This window comes from Eutrigla gurnardus, assembly GCF_963514095.1.
Source record: "Eutrigla gurnardus genome assembly, chromosome: 6".
NCBI lineage: Eukaryota > Metazoa > Chordata > Actinopteri > Perciformes > Triglidae > Eutrigla > Eutrigla gurnardus.
In genome coordinates, this window is record NC_139920.1 from 27,125,276 (window position 1) to 27,143,825 (window position 18,550).

The 18,550-nt window shown below is 42.8% G+C and overlaps 1 protein-coding gene across 1 annotated transcript in view; it reads left to right on the top strand.

Moving 5' to 3' along the window:
* Nucleotides 1-18,550, top strand: part of faf1 (Fas (TNFRSF6) associated factor 1) — a 54,156-nt gene that overhangs the window by 6,049 nt on the left and 29,557 nt on the right. Inside the window, exons 4-8 of the mRNA XM_084011986.1 lie at nt 1,696-1,961; nt 2,068-2,159; nt 2,752-2,855; nt 9,655-9,760; nt 14,688-14,774. Of these exons, the coding sequence (XP_083868112.1) occupies nt 1,696-1,961; nt 2,068-2,159; nt 2,752-2,855; nt 9,655-9,760; nt 14,688-14,774 (655 nt within the window). The remainder of the gene's footprint in view (nt 1-1,695; nt 1,962-2,067; nt 2,160-2,751; nt 2,856-9,654; nt 9,761-14,687; nt 14,775-18,550) is intronic.

Below are 18,550 nucleotides of genomic sequence, written 5' to 3' on the forward strand. Positions count from 1 at the left end.
GAGGCTTTGAGCCCTTCACTTTCCCTCAACGGTTAGCTTACACTCTTGAATGCACTGGGCTGATCTGGACCCACTCAAACTGGAGACGTTCTGTTAAACCGTTTTATTTTGTGTACACACTTGTGTGCATGTTTGTGCGCATGCATGCATGTACTCGAGTGTGGTTCAGGCCCTTGGGCCATGAGAATATTGCTGGTCTTTCTCAAGGGCACACATTGCTGTGAATGGAGGCTGGCTGGCAGTGTGACCGGCAGCCAACACATTTACTAAGTGGCTGGCACTGGTATGAGTAGGCTGGCGTTTCCCAGTAAACAGACTCTGATGACGTGACCTGAGCTGGCGCCAGTTGGAGGCTACGCCAATGTTCCCATCTAAAATGTGTTTCCCTCCTCCCTCGCATCCTCTTTAGTAAGCAGGTTGGGAATTATAAGAGGCTCGCATTGTTGATCAGTAACCAAAATGCCTCAGGGTGTCCAGGTATCACATTTATTTCCTGGTACGACTTGATAAATATGCCGAATGCCCTGTTGAACTGGGTTGCTGGTCTGACAGTTTGGGGTGAAGGGCTCAGTCTTTCTCTCTGCGTTGGTGCACCTCCTGGACTACACAGAAGAGCAGTGCCATCTAGATGTAAGGCAGCATGGAACTGTGCCCAAACAGCAAAAACGGACAATTTAACGGCTTTCAGTGTTACTGTGCCAAATTTAGGTGAAAGTTTACTTGGGATCTTTTTTTTTTTCTTTTTTCTTTCTCGGATGCTTTCAAGAAGTGTAAGACTCCTTGTGGCAAGTTATCGCTTGCTTTTCCTTTGCTTCTTGGAATAAAATATCAGTCTCTTTTGTGCATCATTTCCGCCTCCCGTCATACATGTAAATTGATAGTAGCGATCTGCCTGGTTCTAGTTATATTTTGTGCAAAAATGCTATCTCAATATCCTTTCACAATAACTGCCATGTCCGTACATAATCCACTAATTTAATCCTCCCTGTATTTGGCCAACCAGTTCAGCATTCATATGATCATTGAAATTATCTCAGTGAATATTGAGTGATTTCAGTATTTTACTGTTAAATACTGTCTTGCTGTTTTCCAGTAGCTTTTGTACTTGTCCAATTGTAGTGTTATTTGGATCTAGGTGGGTTGGTTACTGAAGTGGCTGGTGGAGGAGCACCCTTTGGTTGGGTTAACTTCCCACCATGTTGCCCTATTACATAGAAGTTTTGTGGCTGTTGTGACAGTGAACCTACGCCTCGGGACAGTGGCCTCTCAAATAAAATCTAGCCGTTGTTGGATAGTTTGAGAGTGGCACTCTGTTCTTGTGAGACAGTTGCTGCTTACACTTCAAGGAACAAAGGAAACACTTTGTTCGTGGTCGGGAGACAAAAAGACAATAACTGTGTTGTGTGGAACGTAGAGAGTAAGCAGATATTGTAAGGGGGGGATTCAGTGATAAAATGCTTCAAAGCAGCAGTCTGCCAACCCATCGTTGACACAGTCCACTTCTTATTTACTATGGTAATGACAAGGGCAAACATACGATAGATGTGGCCACAAATGTGTATTTGTTTCTGAAGGCATCTGTTATGATTTGGCTGTTTCTTCTTCTTCTATCCACTTTTTTCTGTCATGCCCTTCCATGAAAGACCCTGGGATTTGAACTTGGCAGCCATCACTAACCCTGTCGCCTCTGTACAGTAACTTTTCCAGCGAGGCGAGCCAGTCCAGCATGTTCGGACCTCCTAGCCAATCAGAAGCAGCCGATGCAGCAGCAGGAGGTTCGGCTCCTCCCCCCTCCTCTTCGTCTTCGTCGTCCTCTCCTCCGTCGTCCTCCACTTCAGCTTTTTGTCCCGTCAACCCCTCCTCCCGACACATTGTAGAGCGCCAGCCCCGGATGCTCAACTTCAGGGTGGAGTACCGGCAGCGCACTATAGAGCTGGTACTGGAGGAAGGCAGCACAGTCGGTGAGCAAGGCACACACCGATGTGCATACTGTGTATAACACTCAACATATCACGCTGCCTCTTTGTGCATAATGTACATTTTCCTCTGCATAAATCTAATTTACAGGAGAAATCAAACAAATCCTTGAGACGGAGCTTGCCGTTCCAGCGTCCAAAATGCAGCTGAAGGGATGGAAGAGTGGCGATGTATCAGATAGTGTGAGTTAACAGACTCTATATATGTTTGTCACAAGCCGGCAAGTGAGAAAAACACAACGTGATATGAGCCTAACCTGTAATATCTTATATATTCTTTCCTGTGTTTTTCTTTTGCTATTTGACTTCATGTTCGGTGTCTTAATCTAAATTGATGTGATTATTTTATAACTGCAAAGTATTAGAACATAGCATACATGAAATTGTTTCCAAAACGTTCTACAAAACCATAGTGAGTTCATATTAAGTGTCTGTGGCCAAGTGGAAATCCCCACACCACTGGTGCTTGCAGCCTTGCTCAGCTAACCGAGCTCTGGCTAGCATACCAACAATAGTCTTGCAAACAGGCCTGTTGCCTAGCCCACAATAAAAAGCACTATTTGATGTTCCTAAAAACCATATTAAGAATACTGGATACTACTCCAAGCCACAATTCATCTAGTGATGTTTCCATCCTGCTTGGATCATCGTCAAGTCAGAATCATTCTCACCCGACGATGATCCATGCAGGCTGTACTGACAGCATTGCACCTTTGTGATGTGCATATAATCCATCTATCTAACCTAAAACCTGTGTGTGCGTGTGTGCAATCAGACGGTGATGAGAAGTTTACACCTGCCCAAGAACAACAGCTTGTATGTCCTGACCCCAGACATCGCCCCTACTGCCAGCACCAGCACCAGCACCAGCAAAAACAGGTATTCAACCAAGCATTCAGAACCCTCTCGCTCTTCTTTCTCTCTTTAATCTCATTAGAAACCCTCCTCTTCCCATCCTGCTTTACATACACTACTGACTATGAAATACTGCTAGTAATGGTATGGACGTAGTACCTCGTAGTGAACACCAGGTGGCGATCTATGTCCAGTAATGGAGAAGATGCATTCAGAATCCATCTCCAAACACCATTTTCATTGGTATATTAAGAGACATTTGACCTGCTGGAGCGCATCCATTTTCTCACATCCATTGTGACATTTTTGCCAGGAACATCAATCTCTGTTGTGTAAATATGAATTTCCCCTCCCGTCTCTGTTTCTTTCAGCCTGACATTGTTGCTTGCCTCAGGTTGTTTTGCATCGTACTCCTCATAGACTGCGTATATGATATTCACACTTCATAATCTATGTTTTGTTTTCAAAAACACGTCATTCTGTTACAATAGTGATAGCACTAAGGGACGATAGAGATGTGTTGATCTTCGTCGAGCCGGCGTTCTCCATCCAGAGGTTGTCCTGTTCATTTCAGTGAATCCGTGGCATATTAGCAACCTTTCCTTCTGAAATGTCAGGCTGCTCAGTGTTAAGCCAAAGCGGTAATACAATCACAGGTGGCAGCTGAACATGTGATTGTCCTTTCATCAGTGTCGGGTAAACATCATCCAAAGAAGTCATATTTCTTCCTTCATTTCACCTGCGTATTATAGGGTGACCACGACCTTTTTATTTTTGATTTGACGATGAGAACATTGGACCGGGGAAAGTGTGTGTGTGTGTGTGTGTGTGGGTACATGAAAGATTGTGTGTGTGTGCTTAAATGGATGGGACTAAGCCATTTTGGACTGAAAAAAATAAATAATTGAATGATGAAATAAAGGCAGGAGTAAGGAATTTTTCTTCTTTTTTCTTCTTTTTTTAAATATTTTTTTAAGCCTTACTCAAGTAGATTTTTAGAGAAAAAACATTACTTTTACCCCGTTACACTTAAATACATTAATCAGTCTTTTTTACTGCTAATGTTTTTGTAAGTTTTCCTTCAGCTTGAACCTTTTTTGCAAAGTAACATCATTTTGACTTCACCACAGCTTTGTCTGCTCTACACACTGGTAAGGACACATTAACTAGCAGGCCAAGTAGGGCAAACCACAGGCAAACTCGGCTCTATAAAAGACTGTGAAGGAGATGACGAGCATTACAGCTGGATATATTTACAAAACAACCGCCCACAACAATCATGTGGAAAAAAAATGAAGATATTGGCTCATAAGAAGTTAAAGGAAATTCCATCAGATAATGGAGATGTTGCTTGAATAATGGAAGAACGACTTATGCAGATTGATTAGAAGGAAACCGTATTCCACCAGATTTAAAAGTAATACAAATGAAGCTTTAAAATTGCATCATCTTTTAGAGGTCCTCTTGTATCTTTTCATGACACGTTTCTGGTAAAATCTCGTCACCATGGTGCACTATTGCACTAGAGCAGTATTAAAGAAAGAAACAAGCCTGTATTGAGCATGGATATTCAACACCAACTATTTTTAGACGAAGGCAAACCCACTGAGTGGTTCGATACAGCTTTTGGAGAAAATCCTATGCCCAACTCTTTTTGCAATATTTGTAAATGATTTAGATCTGAAGATTAAGGATTATTTAGGTGCTTGGATGACATTAATTTGGGTATGATATAATCACAGATGATATCATTTAATTGGTCGAGTCTGACCTACAGAATATATTGACTGTACTTGGTGTGAAGGAAGTTATTGTATTGTGAGTTGTGGTGTTATAAGTGGAGAATAATAAAATCAAAGCAAAACATATATAATGCATTTCAGAAAGAATGGATTGGTAATAAGTATTCTTTCTCTGGACATTGAGGTCAATTAAAAAATAGTCAGGAGTAAAACCGATAAAGTGGATTAGGATGATTTAAGAGAGTTAATTTTTTAAAGTTTAATTTAGAAGTTTGCTAGCTTTGTCTCAAAACCTGGAACAGAAGGCAAGATGGATTATTTGACTTTTAGTATTTGGAGGCAGGCTGGGCAGAGTTATGTATGATAGGGTAATAAAAATGTCATTTGTTCATTCTTATGTCTAATGGCGATTTAACAGGTTTCGGTTTAAATGCTGAACAAAACATTTAGCTAAAACCATTTTTCCGAAGGACACCTTTTGGACTCTTAAATTTACTGAGATTGCTCGTGTTTTTCAAAATTTAAATCCAATAGGATCATAGTAATGAGGTTTTCATAATTTTCAGTAGCACTTCTCTTAGATGCGTTTTCTCTGCTAGCCAGAGTTGTTTATCTCATTATGATGGCCCTTGTATTTTGGTTTCCAAGTTCAAATTGAACTGTAACTCTCCCCACATTTCCTCATGTTAGCAGCCAAGCAAGCATCCACATGTCACCAGAACACTTGTAAAAGAAGTCGTTTGGCAGTTTGCCGCTTTGCCTGCTAGTTAGGCTAAGTGGTAGTTCTACTGTGTTGGCAGCTAATGGCCCTCATCTCCCCCGCCTTCCCTCTCTCGCCTCACTCTCCTCATCTTCTCGCTTCCCCACTAACTGCTGTGTCTTTTTAGCAGCGCCGTTGCCATTTTTCCAAGTGTTATCGATATCATTTTGGGTGTCAGGAGCTCATTATTCTGTGTCAGCTATTTTGGTGGAGGACAGTCGGGCCTAAATGGAGTGGGTGGGCTCCTGAGCGTATGCACTTCCATTTGTTTATGTGTGTGAGTGTGTGTGTGTGTGTGAGTGTGTGGTGACCCTGCTGTCATACAAGGATAGGTGACAGATCACAGAGTAAGGGGGGGAGGGGGCAGTACCCTTTAGCGCGATAATAAGACAACTCGTTAGCTGGCAGTAAAAATAAACTCGTCACACCATAAATCCACAGTAAGTGCAAATGTGTTGCAGTAGACTGAGCTCAGTGCCAATGAAGGCCTCAGCCTAAAGGTTTCAGAGAGGGAAGCATACCAACTTAAGGTACTAATGTGTCTTGATAAAGTGAACTTATTATTTAAATTATAGAAAACAAAAGTTATTCATGAACCACATTTACCCATCTTTTCATATCTAAAATAAACTGCAAAACATCTCTGCTGAAATGGTAATAAAATAGAATAAAAATAGAATAAATATCTGAGAGCCAAAGAAAATATGAATTTATTATTATTACTCTTAATAAAAGCAATGTTTTGGTTGCTAATGCTCTTGACCAATCGGATCAAATGGTTGTTTTGAATGAGGTTAATGAAACTACCACTGTCTCCTATATATCCATATTTGCTAGTTTGTAATTGCATTTATCCACCCAAATTTAATTTCTCCATGTTTATTTGCTTCAAATTGTTGCTGAGTAAAAATGCAAATGTCCCATAAATGGTAATATCCTTGGCAATTACTTTGTAGAGCTTGGCTCATGCAGCACACACACCTAAACCAAACCGACTGATTAAACAGTGCTCCACCGTCATTATGATCCCGCTGAGTAAACTCCTCTTAGTTGTCTTGTTTGATTAGAAATAAATCTTCGGGCTTTGGGAGATTTCCCTTTGAGCACCAATCCATCTCAGGTAGTTATTTAGTTAGCGATGTGATCTGCACTTCATACTGCGGTGTTAAAAGCCCGGTCTGTGGAAGGTTTCTCTCTCTGTGGCCACGTTGATGACTGCCTGTGAATACAAGAGGGTGTTGAGGAGGACCTAATCTCTTGCATAAATGATGAAGGCCTGATGAATATTTCAATGGAGCCTGTTTCCTTCCTCGTTTATTCTCCGCTCAGCTCTCGGCAAGCATGTTTGCCAAGGAAAGGTTATTTTAATTTGAACTCTCATGGAAATTTGAAATTGCAAAAATGATTCATTAGGTTTTGTATGTTTTTGATGCGGCTTCGCCCCCCAATCTACTCCCTCTGTGTGTCAGCTATCTCGTAGCAGATCCACAGATAGGTAAGATGGCGGGCTGGTTAGCTAAAGCAGCCCTGATGGGAAGTATCTAACAGTTAGCATGCTGATTAACTTTGGGACAAGATGGCAGAGCAAAGCGGAGCAGGGCCTCGACGGTTTCGCGTCCTTCTGCTTTGTTGCGGATGCAAAATGTGGAGGTAAGAAGACCCTGTGTGTACTTCAGGAACCTCCTCTGCACATGTTAGAGGCAACAACTCTCCTTGTCAGTGTGTTTTTATGTGTCTAAGCGGCGCATAATGGTAGTGAGTACATGTGTGAGAGGTTGGAGAGAATGTGTGTGTGCATGGGTATTTGTATTTTGCAGGCACATGCCGCAATTTGTGTGTGTGTGTCTGGCAGTGCTAGTTTAATAAGGTCTAGAGTCTGCTATGTGCCGCGGGGACTCACAGCTTAGGCGATGGGCTTACCTCAGAATGAAACCAATCTGTTTAGCCTGCTCTTCTCCCCTGCAAAACGCTCCATTTTCTCTGTCCATAAAGTTAAATGACATTTTCCTCCCGGCACCCTTATGCCATGTCGAGTACCTCCAGAGATGTTGCAGGCCGACCTGGATGTCACGAGTGTGTGTGTGTTGAGTGAGAAAGAGACCCCTGAAGGCAGAAGCAAACACGGGAGACAACCACATTTCGACCCCGTGCTGCTCGCAGAGCCTGCTTCCATCCAAAGACGGCCGCTTTGAAAACATCAGTGGTGAAATCAAGTCGAGACAAAGGGATATTGGACTGGAAACATGGGTGTTTTGTTTATATGTGAACCGGCAGGCCTTTCCAGACAGATGGCACGTTTTCCCCTCTGAATGCATCCGATATTTCGAGTAGCTATATTTGTACTATAGAGCACGACGAGTGATCCGATTTTTCAAAGTAAATCTTGGAACAGAACTCCACCCACACACGCACCAAATGGCTCGTCGGTCTGCCATAAATGACTGATAAGATGTTCCTTCTTTGCTTGGAAGGACAGAGTAACACTTCCACTCAGTTTACCCTCTATCTCTGTCTATTTAGGAGTCTAGCTGCCTGCCAGCAGTAGCTGTGGACTGTGTCCAAACATAATCATGATATTAGCGAGATCCTTATTTATGTGTCCCTACCCCTTCCATTTTTCCTCAGCCTCTCTCGCACGCCCATGAACACACATCCCTCTCTCTCTCTCATCCTTCTGCTCAGCCCTATTACATATGCATCCATCCTTCCCACTCCACACATTTCCAATCTTCCCCAGTTAGCTACAACAAACATTACATTTACATATTGATTTCGTAGTTTTAGTCAATGTAAATATGCTGTCATTACAGTAAATTTGAGCTTCTGTTAACATAAGCTCGTCCAGATCTGCACAGATTAAGGGTGTGATTGCATAATTAATGTGTGCGCTACATATTAATTCCCCCATCCCTCGCTTTCTCTCAACTCTTCCTCCTCTCCTTGGGTTCTGAGCCCTGATTAAGTGCCTGCTTCGGCCCTTAAGCCTCCCATTGATATTCAGCCGCACAGACCCAGCGTTTGCTCAAAACGCTACTTAACCTCACAGCTTATTGTAAATGAAGCTTCCAAAAGTTGATTCCCCCACCACCTCCTCTCTACGTGAAGCACACAAAGTGTCTGCGTTTGCGTCGCTCGCGGCGTCTCTGTCACAGCTGTAAGCCGCCGATCGAGCCGCGGTGCCAATCCAGAATGTCTGACCCTTCGGGGCCTCTGAGCCAGATCCCGTCTTCACTGCCGGGTCTCCGCTCACAATGTCATCAGCATATGACATCCACTGTGAGAGTGTGGACCTCTCAGATAAACAGCTTCTTTTTTGAATGTTTTTTATGCATTGAGGGGGAAAATGCTATTACAACATGTTACAGATTTATAGATTAATTGTTTAGATGTCCAGTTGGATGCAAGATAAAATAGTATACTACCACCACGTTTGTTTATATTTGTACTCCTGTGAGTTTCTCTGTCCTCAATTATCAGTTTGTCAGTCTTCCATATTGTAATACTGTGAATTTCTTTTAAAATGGTGAAATGTGTCGCAATGTTAGATTCAGAAACTCAGTTTAACAACATCACAACGTCATTGAATCATCTCCAGGTGTCTGGTACTGCTGACAGCAGCCTGTAATTGATACCAACTGATATGACTTGTAATTGATATGACTATAATCACTATACAGTCATGTTTCAGAAGCTAGACAAAGGTAGTGAGGTACAGCAGTAATCCAGCAGCATCTGCTGAAGAGGTTGATGCAAAAATAATGGCTCTCTTGCTTCTTCTCGCTGGTCCCTTGCATTCAGAATTGTATATACTACAGGAAAAAGCCAGTAAACTCTCTACCTGAAGCGGCAATTGTTGAGTTGTTTTTGCACACACTGATTGTGGTTTAAGGTGTATTTTAGCGTTTGTTGTTAGGACGGTGCTGGAAGCTCTCTTGGGTTTATTTCATAATTGCTGCCAGGTTTGTGAGCAGCAGACTGATGGACTCCATGCTGTTACTGTGCAGGTGGTCATAGCTGTGGTAGCCTACTGTGCTGAGTGCAGCTCTGGCCAGGCTTGTTAAGACACAACCAGCGAAGTGGGCGACCCACCCCCGGAGGAGGCACCCACCTCCCTGTGGGCCAGCAGGTTACCACTAGTTGGCAAGTTTCAGCTTGCCCTTTTACGCGGCTGAGTGGCTCTTAGTGATAATGTTTTGTTTTTCTTCTTGCATTACTTTTCTGCCCTATTCTCTTTATGCATCGATTTCTATTTCTTTTCCAAAGCTCATACTGTGTTCATCCCTATTTCTTACCATTGTATTTTTTCCCCCTGCCCATCTAGTGGTCTCCAAGAGTCGTTAAACCAGAACTTCCTGCTGGTCATCAGCCACCGCGAGGCTCAGAGGGACTACAGTCTCAACTTCCCCGGCTCCAGAACCATACAGGAGGTATGACATCAGCATTGCACGCAGACACGGACCGTACGGGACCTCAGAAAGTCACTTTATATGCCCCAGACACACAAAATACTTGCACTGACTCACGCACAGACTCTCACATGCATAATATTGTTGTACCTGAGTCTAGTTTCCTATAACTCCGCTTTCATTCCATTTGCCAAACATTGCTAGTCTATCTCAGCCATCGATTCATTATTCATCACAAATGATCACATTTCCTCGCACATAATTACTCTCACAGCTGCGGTCTGGTACAACCCCCTCTTTTCCTCCCCGTTCCCCCTTACGCTGCGTCTTTCTCCCACTCTCTCAGCAGTTTGGAGGCGGTTTAAATACTGAACACTGTTTGATCTAGGCATGCGGGAGCAACGGAAAGAGACAAGACTTCCATTCATTTTCCTCATCTGAAACTAAACAGTAGATTCGGCAGTCTATGAAATATTTATTGTAACTCATACTGGACCCGGTGTGAAGGTAGCACACCTCGCAGTCTATCGGTTATTACTATCGCAGCTGCAAATGGATTAAAGCTTGTGTGTGTGTGTGTGTCTGTGTGTGTATGTGTGTGAGAGAGTGAATGTTTGGCCCCGTGTGAGTTAGAATCAGCACTTCCCTACACACACACACACACACACACACACACACACACACACACACACACACACACACACACACATATTACTGGCCCGTACCGCTCTAACCCTCCGAGGGAGACCTGAGCAGGCGCCATTTGTTATTCACAGTGGGTATCTTGCTGCCACAGGTGAGGGGAAATAAGCTCCCCAAAGAGTTATAAGGTAGAGAAGTCCCTCTATTAATTTGACCTTACATCTTAAGTAATAATCATTTCATTTGCACTTAAAATACTGTCAGTTTTAGCTGGTGTCCATCATGTGGCAGCTTTACACAATCTATTTCTGTATAGACTTCTTGTTTTACATCCAGCCCTTTATTAAGTTCTTTGCTCATCACTGTCACTTCATCTCGTGTCTGGCTCCTCGGTGCGGGTGAAGATTACACTAATAATAATCAGGCTACTAGCAGGGTTTATAATGGTGCTAATTGAACAGATTAATACATCCAACATCTGAACTGGATGAGGCATCCTGCCTCCCTGGTTTTCCTCCCTCGCTCTTTCTCCTCACTCCTCCCTCCGTCATCTCTCTCTCTCTCTCTCTTTCTCTCTCACCCTCTTCTCAGGCAGATGGTTTTGATGAGCACCCACTGTGAACCTTAAGTGTTTCTGCTGGGATTACAAACACTGGGGAGGGGTCCCTGCAGTGTGGGAGGGGGGAACATGGACACAGAAAGGAGGCAAAGGACTGGTGGCTTGGTGGGGGTGCTGTAAGAGGCCATAGGGGATGGAGAAGGGACAATGTGGGCTTAAACAGGCCTCCATGTCGCGGTCTTTTCCTTACACATGCTTGTCTTTAGGCATCTCAAGGCCCCCTGCAGTGAAAATGAGGCCCAGAACTTTAACCTGCATAGATCTGGACTCTGTTTGCCCCATGTTTGACCATGCTCTTTATATATTTACACTTTAGCCTGGGAACAGGCGTCTTTCCTTCCTTCCCTTTTTTCTTTTCTACTACTGTAATGTATTAGAACATAATATGTCATTAAACCATGTGTACACACTACGCAGGGAATGATTCAAAGGGTTGAGTAGCTAGTGTTGAATGCTACAGGTGCAACCACAATTAGGTAGTTTAATAGTAGTTGTGGATGACCTCTGTGAAGTTGCTTTGGAGGAATTTCTGATGCTCATATTTTAAGATGAGGGAAAATCTTTTCATAAAAAAAAAAGCAATAATAGAAGACACAAACAGGAGGGAGGAGTGTATTTCTGTCATCATACGAAGACTTAAGAGTGCAACAAAGAAGTAACACCATATTCAGCCAGCCTGACTCCCCTTTCTGCTCATACTGTGTCCACTCACGGACACATATGGACTCCACTACAGAGCACCTTTCTCTCCCCATTCTCCCTTTTGTCTTAGCTGAAGACTAGCCGATGGTCCCTGCTTGTGCATATCAATAGGGATAGAGTCCTATCTTCTTGTTTGTCTTTGCCAAAGGCTCTGGCTTTGCCTTGTGGCTCTCAGGGAACTGCCCTTGCCCCTCCTTTTCTATCCCTTCATTCTCCATCTCTGTCCCAGTGTCCCTTCTCTACCTTCTTTCTTCTCCATCTCTAGAGTGCGGGGCTGTGTAGACTCTGATTGGCATTACCAGACAAGAGTGTGGGGGTAAGTTGCTGGCTAGCTTCTGAGCTAAGCTGGAGAGCAAATGTTTGCCAGGGACGTAGAGGGTAGAATAGGGATGGCTGCTGTTTTTGGGTTGTCCGTGACCAGACCAGTTGTCCTGGGGATTTCCCTCCTCTGCTGCCCCCCGGGGCCGGGCCTGGGCCCCATCTCGACTCCGCAGCTGGGTGACATATAGGAACCAAATGCAGAAAGGGCTACAGAGCTGAGAAAAGGAAGGTTGGATCGAAAATGGAATGAAAGAAAGGCATCTGGTGCCTAGGAGAGACGAAGAAAGAGGGAGAGAGAGAGCTTGTGACTGTTTAACGGAAACCTTTCCTTCCCTTTGATTTGCTTCCAGCCAGGGATTACAGGCAATTGGCATTTACAATGATTGGATCATTAATTTTGCCGTGAGGCGCATTGCCCAGCGGCACAGCACCACAGCCAGTCTAGTTAATGTCGTGTATAACTGAATTTGTACCCCCCTGCCTCATCTCAACATGAACAGCAACACATAAATCAGCAGTGCTGTATTTGGAACTGAGACTTGGATTTAAATCCTGTTCTGCTCTGTTAAAGACATTTCCTTGGCATTTGGATACTGTATGTCCAAGTCGGGTCGATGGATACTTTTCATCATCGGTGCCACGTTCTGCTTATTACCGCCCGGTGTCATATAATGACGTTCTGAGTAGTGCATTGTTTGAGGTCAAACATTTGTAAGTAAAACTATGTAAAATGAGTTTCTCATAGTTGAATGAAATATAATTGTTTTAAATTTGTTGCAGTAACTTGTGAATGAGAGGACTGTGACAGACAGGGGGCAGCATTAGACAGTATTGCTCCTTGAATGCTGGCTAACGTGGCAAACGCATGCAATGCTCTGTTACTGAGGGCTGCAACAAAAAAATGTCAGCTACCTGGAGAGAGGCTAGGGCAAGGCATTTTGTCAACCTGTTATTCCGTTGCTATGGTCTAAATCACTTGTTGTTTTTCATATGGTTGCATTGGATTCTCATAATAGCGTCATAGTTATCAAAAGGTCAGACAAGACTTGCGTGAGTGCCTGCGGATTCTGGCGGTGTAGTTTTAGGTGGTCCAGGCCTGGTGTGTAGCTGTGTTTTCTTTCTGTGTTGAGATCAGGTCATCCTCTGCCAGGTGCCTCCTCTGTCTCCACTCCTTCTCCTCCTCCTCCTCCTCCTCCTCCTCCTCTCACATTCATTCTCTCTGTGGTGGGTGTTAGTTTGTTGTTTCTCTGATGCTGCTTTAACCTCTGACTGCAGCCTCTTCATTACTAGTGTTTATGCCTCTCCTTGCCTCCCTTTCCCCCTCTATTCATCGGCTGGCCAGCCGGTCAGTGAAATCCCTGTAGTCCGGCTGGTCAAACATAGATATTACACTCTGTAATAACACTGGCCACCCGCTCTGACCCCAGTCTGTTATCCTGGCCATAGCTTCTCTTCATAAGGATAGGCACTGAGCAGTGTGGTGTAGGATTTACGATAGAAAGACAAAGGACAGACTGTGCCACTCATTTATTATTGTTCTTTTTATTTGTTTCGCAGCTTGTTTGTACTGCAAATTGCTTTGCTTGTGCCAGGCCCGGCACAAATAAAATATCATTTCGCATTTGAGGGATCGGCAACTTCAGGGAACTTCACTGTTGCCTTTATAAAGGGATGAATTGAGATTTGAATATCATAATGTCTGCAAGCAGCCATTAGTGTGTTGGCGCTCTCAGACCCCCACAGAAGTAGATAATATACGGATTCAAAGTGTAATATTAGAGCATTAAGGTGAAAGTCTGCCTCCGCTTCAGCCTGGCTGCTTTCTTGCTTTTTCCTGACATTGGCTTTGACTTTGTGTTTGTAGCGTATTTAAGTTTCCACCTCCGTGACCAGCAGCCCTGCATATGCCCAAGGATCCATCTCTCTTCAGTGCTTTTTACAAAGACAGGATTTGACCCATGTGTAGAGGGATCTTTGCTCCACAATTGACAGTTTTCTCAGCATCAGTGTCCAGCCAGCGCGGGCCCGCAGGGCATAATTCTGCTGAACAAATGCAGAGAATCCACGGCCGCCAGCACTCAGACGCCGACGGGGCTTTGATCACCTTCGGCTGGCGCACATCAGGCTGGCGTTAGGGCTTTAAACCAACAACCCACTGGACGGTGTAACGCGGCGCTCGGTGGGACAGGCGCTGCTGGCTGCTAACTGTTTAAAAGCACGGAATGTTATTAAGTGATGCAGATACAGCGTCCGCGCATGAATGGGAAAAGAGAAATACTGTTCATTTCAGAGCGTGGGGCTGTTGTTGCTGGGCATTAGCTGTGGCATTTGAAGAATGCTGATAACACTGGCTGTCTTTTTTTTTTTTTTTTTCTCCTCCTTTTGACTCATCTCCTCCTCCACTCTCGCCTCCATCCTACTTTCCCTCATGCTACTGAATGGAGGATACTTTGATGTGGCCCTGGCTCTAATTTATAACACTTTTAAAATAAGAATGAAAATAGTTTCCAGTTCCAGTTTTAATATTACTTAATAATGACAGGATGGTAAAGAGTGTATATGTGATGTATCATATCTTCTTCTTCTTCTTCTTCTTATTATTATTAGCGAGTCTGATTTTTGTGTTTGAATATACACTGATAATCATGTTTTCCGTGTTTGCAGGTGAAGAGAAACGTTTCAGACTTGACCAACATACCAGTCCGGCATCAACAGTGGGATGGGTGGCCCGCGTCAGCATCTGATGACTCTGTAAGAAGCACAGACGCACACACACACACACACGATCCAAAATACAACACTTATAGGAAACACCTATAAAACCCATCTTGTCTACCTATACGTTGCCCTCACTGATTTTTCGATCCGAGACAGCCCTCTCAAAGATAATTTAAAAGTCAAGCCCAAATGAATGCCCGTGTTTCACAGATGATTGATTTACATTATTTTAATACTAATAGTGGAAACTGTTCCCCGCTCTGTAAACCATCTCGAAACCATCTGTCAGAAGCATGAGAGTAAGATGTTGAAGCTAATTAAGATGTCAAAGACGGTTCCCATCCTGTGTCCTCTATCTGTGGACATTAAAGCTCACATCATTGAGTCCCACTGACCTCTCCCGTCCCAGGGTCGCTCTTCCCAGCTATTCACCCTGCACACAGTCAAGCTGATCAGAAGCGGCCCTCATACAGAACCTTGAGGAACCTCTGACCCCTTTTGTCGTGGCCCTTCTTTGACAGCCTATGTGTTCCCATGCTAATTGTATAGGATGGTTTATAATGCTACATCGAGGAGCTGTTGTGCACACATTCTTGCTTTAACTCCTAGCTAACGTTTTCCTTTTAGATCTATGTGATTATTGGAGCATTGGTATTGACTTTGTTCTTTTTCCAAGTCACGTGTCCCAACGCCAGAACTGGCTCTAGTGTAGCACCGTGTTTTGGTGGTTACAGTCTATTCTATATGTCACCAATTATTCATGTTTCAAAAAGTCAAAGTGAATGACCAATAACTACACCTGTTTTTACAAAGTAAAGATTAGACCGTAAAAGCAAATACATTACACCTTTAATGTGCCTAAAAGGGCAAAGTACAAATGGTTATGGGCCTTTCAGTCTTTATAATTTACTATTACTCATTTCTGTCATATGGATTGACTATGCTGTGATTTTATTAAGTTGTTCATTCTGTACACATAACATCTGTTGCACGTCTGTCACACCTGGGAGACGGCTCCCTCCTTACTTGCTCTCCCTGGGGTTTCTTTTTCACAGTTTTTCCTTATCCGATGCAAAGGGTGAAGGAAAGAGGATGTGGAATATGTTATATTGGACAATATAAATACAATAGAATTTAATTATAATGCCAGTATCCACCAAACAAACTATTGCTATGTGCTGTTTTTGTCATCGTTAGCATAATCTTTGTAGATATCCAGTTATCTGATCAGTGAAGCAGAAATAAAAATCCCCGTTCATAAGAGAAAACATTGTGGGCACTTGGGTCATGGCACCAAATGACTTGCCTCTTCCAGTTTGCAACCACAACATACAGCTTGTGCTGTATGCATTTCCTGTTCACACTGAAGAGGAGAGCTAACCGCAGACATTTCTAAGAACTGTGTACAGGACGTTGATGTTTCTGGGTACAGTACATTTTAGGATATTTTCTAGGAATCCACGGTGTCAAAACAGAAAGTAATGGAGGCAGTCCCTCAATAGTTTTTTAAATGTTACTTTTTGTAAATTTCAACCATATTTAAGACCGTGATCAACAGAGACGTTATTAAAATATTCATTCAGGTTAAAACATTTTCACTTTTTTAAATTAATTTGCAACTATGACCAATTAATACTTCAGAAATAATTCCACTAACTGTCAGAAAATAGTAATATTGATGTATTTCATTTGCAAAAATATGTGAACTAATACATATAAACCCATTAATGCAGGATTTATATAATTTTATCGCCAAGCAAATATTAAGATAAGTAAGGGTAAAGTAAAAATAACTTTTGGGTATTTATAATCTGTGTTCAGTGAACCTCAGCTCGACCCCCTAGGTAGCTGTGGATATGATTGCCAGGGATCATGAATAGATTGCAGCTCATTGTGCCATCATAGGCCCGGTTGGCACCTGGCTAACACACATCTGCAGTGTCTGTGTTTCCTGGATGAGGAGGAGATATTAAAAAGCACAGAGACAGAAGTGTAATAATGGCCTCTGCCCTAGCCACAGCCCTCTTATTGAAACGTCTGAAGGTATTAACAGAGAGAGCCCAGGGCTTGGCTGGGCGGATAGGGAGCCAGTGTTAGTGTCTAGCTCATTAGCCCAGTCTCATCTCCCGGGGTTTGGGCCAATAAACATGACAGCCAGAGGCCCCCTCGATTACGTTTAGCTCCGCACACTAGCCCTCTTTCAGTGGAACCCATTACTACTTATCTCTGCTTTGCCTTTAAGTGTGTGATTTCCTGCTTTCATTTACCTTTTCTGTGTGTTTATTCTGCATGTTTAATTTGCATGTTTGCAGAAACATTCAATGACTATAACCAGTCATGACAGGTGCACATTCATGTGTCAGGTGTGCAGTGGGTGTCACACCAGGTACTGGAACATTGACTTTTTTTAAAAAAAGAACACATTTGCAGCCATATTTGAGGGTTGCATTTTAGAAGTTGATAAAAACATTGTGGAATACAGTGTTATGATTTATGTACGCTACGTAAACACAAGGTCAACACAATCACCTCACATTACCACTACTTCCTTTGACATTCAACATTTGTGTGACCTTGGACTTCATTTCAATTGTTTTCTCATGTTAAAGTCACACAATTCCTGATTTTTATCAATTTCAACTTTTTTATTGTACAGTGTTTGATTTAAATAAAGTACACAACAAAAACACTTAGGTCTAAAAAACAAAAAAATCCCAAATTGTTTTGTGAATTTTACATGAAAGCTAGTAATTCTGGTTTTGTCATGGAAACAGCAGTTTCAGTTTTGTATTAAACATTTTCTGAAAGTTGCCTGTAGCTTGGGTGCTGTAGCTGTTGAGTTGCTGCATTATAGAGTAATAATTGAATGTAAAAATATTATTTGGAGGCACCAGAAGCACACATCTTATTGATCAATTTGTCAGTTCTTGTGTTCTGAGAACGAGATACTTGAATGCTGTCGTTCTTTATGTATTGTTGGAGCTTGTGAGAAAGAAATTCTCACCTTTCACGGATACTATAGTACTTCTGTGTTACGTCACCCTCCCTGATACTGTCCACTCAATGTGTTTCATTGTTTATTGTGCTCTTAATTATTATGGAGAGTTGAAATTGGATCAAGATGGATAATGCTCAACTAGCTCTGGACAACAGACCAGTTCATTCAGTGTGCTGTGTTATTGTGTGTCATGTTAGACCAAGGAAGTTGAATGTGAAAGGAAGTGGCACACAGAGTGTAGTTAAGCAGTAGCAATGTGGGCCGATGCTCATTTCTAGCAGACGGGGGTTGTGTTGACCTTGTGTTTATGTAGAGGACATTAATCACAAAAATCATTAACTGCAATTTGAAGTATCTGGTCTGACACTCAATCTGCACACCTGATGCATGAATGTGCACTGATTATAGGCATTTTTTAGCAAGTTACATTTTTCTTGAGTGCATTTTTTGGGTCCCATGAATCCAATCTTCCTCATGGATTCATTAGAAGACAGTTTGTAGTATTTGCCAGAGTAGCCAAATAGAGGCTCGCACTGTCGCTCTTTTGTGTGTGTGTGTGTGTGTGTGTGTGTGTGTTTGCATTCGCATTTCTTTTAATTGTCATTGGGTTTACTGCATCACCACAGTGTTGACAGTACTCAGAAAAGTCCTCAAAACTTTAAAACTTGGGGGAATTAATTTTGCTCCAAGTAGATTAAAACAAACACTCCAGCATTATTTGCGAATACCATGATCTAGATCCTCGTGGCTTTTTCGAACGGTGCCGAAGATGATGACAGCTTTTGGCAACAGCTGATATGAGAGGAACGAC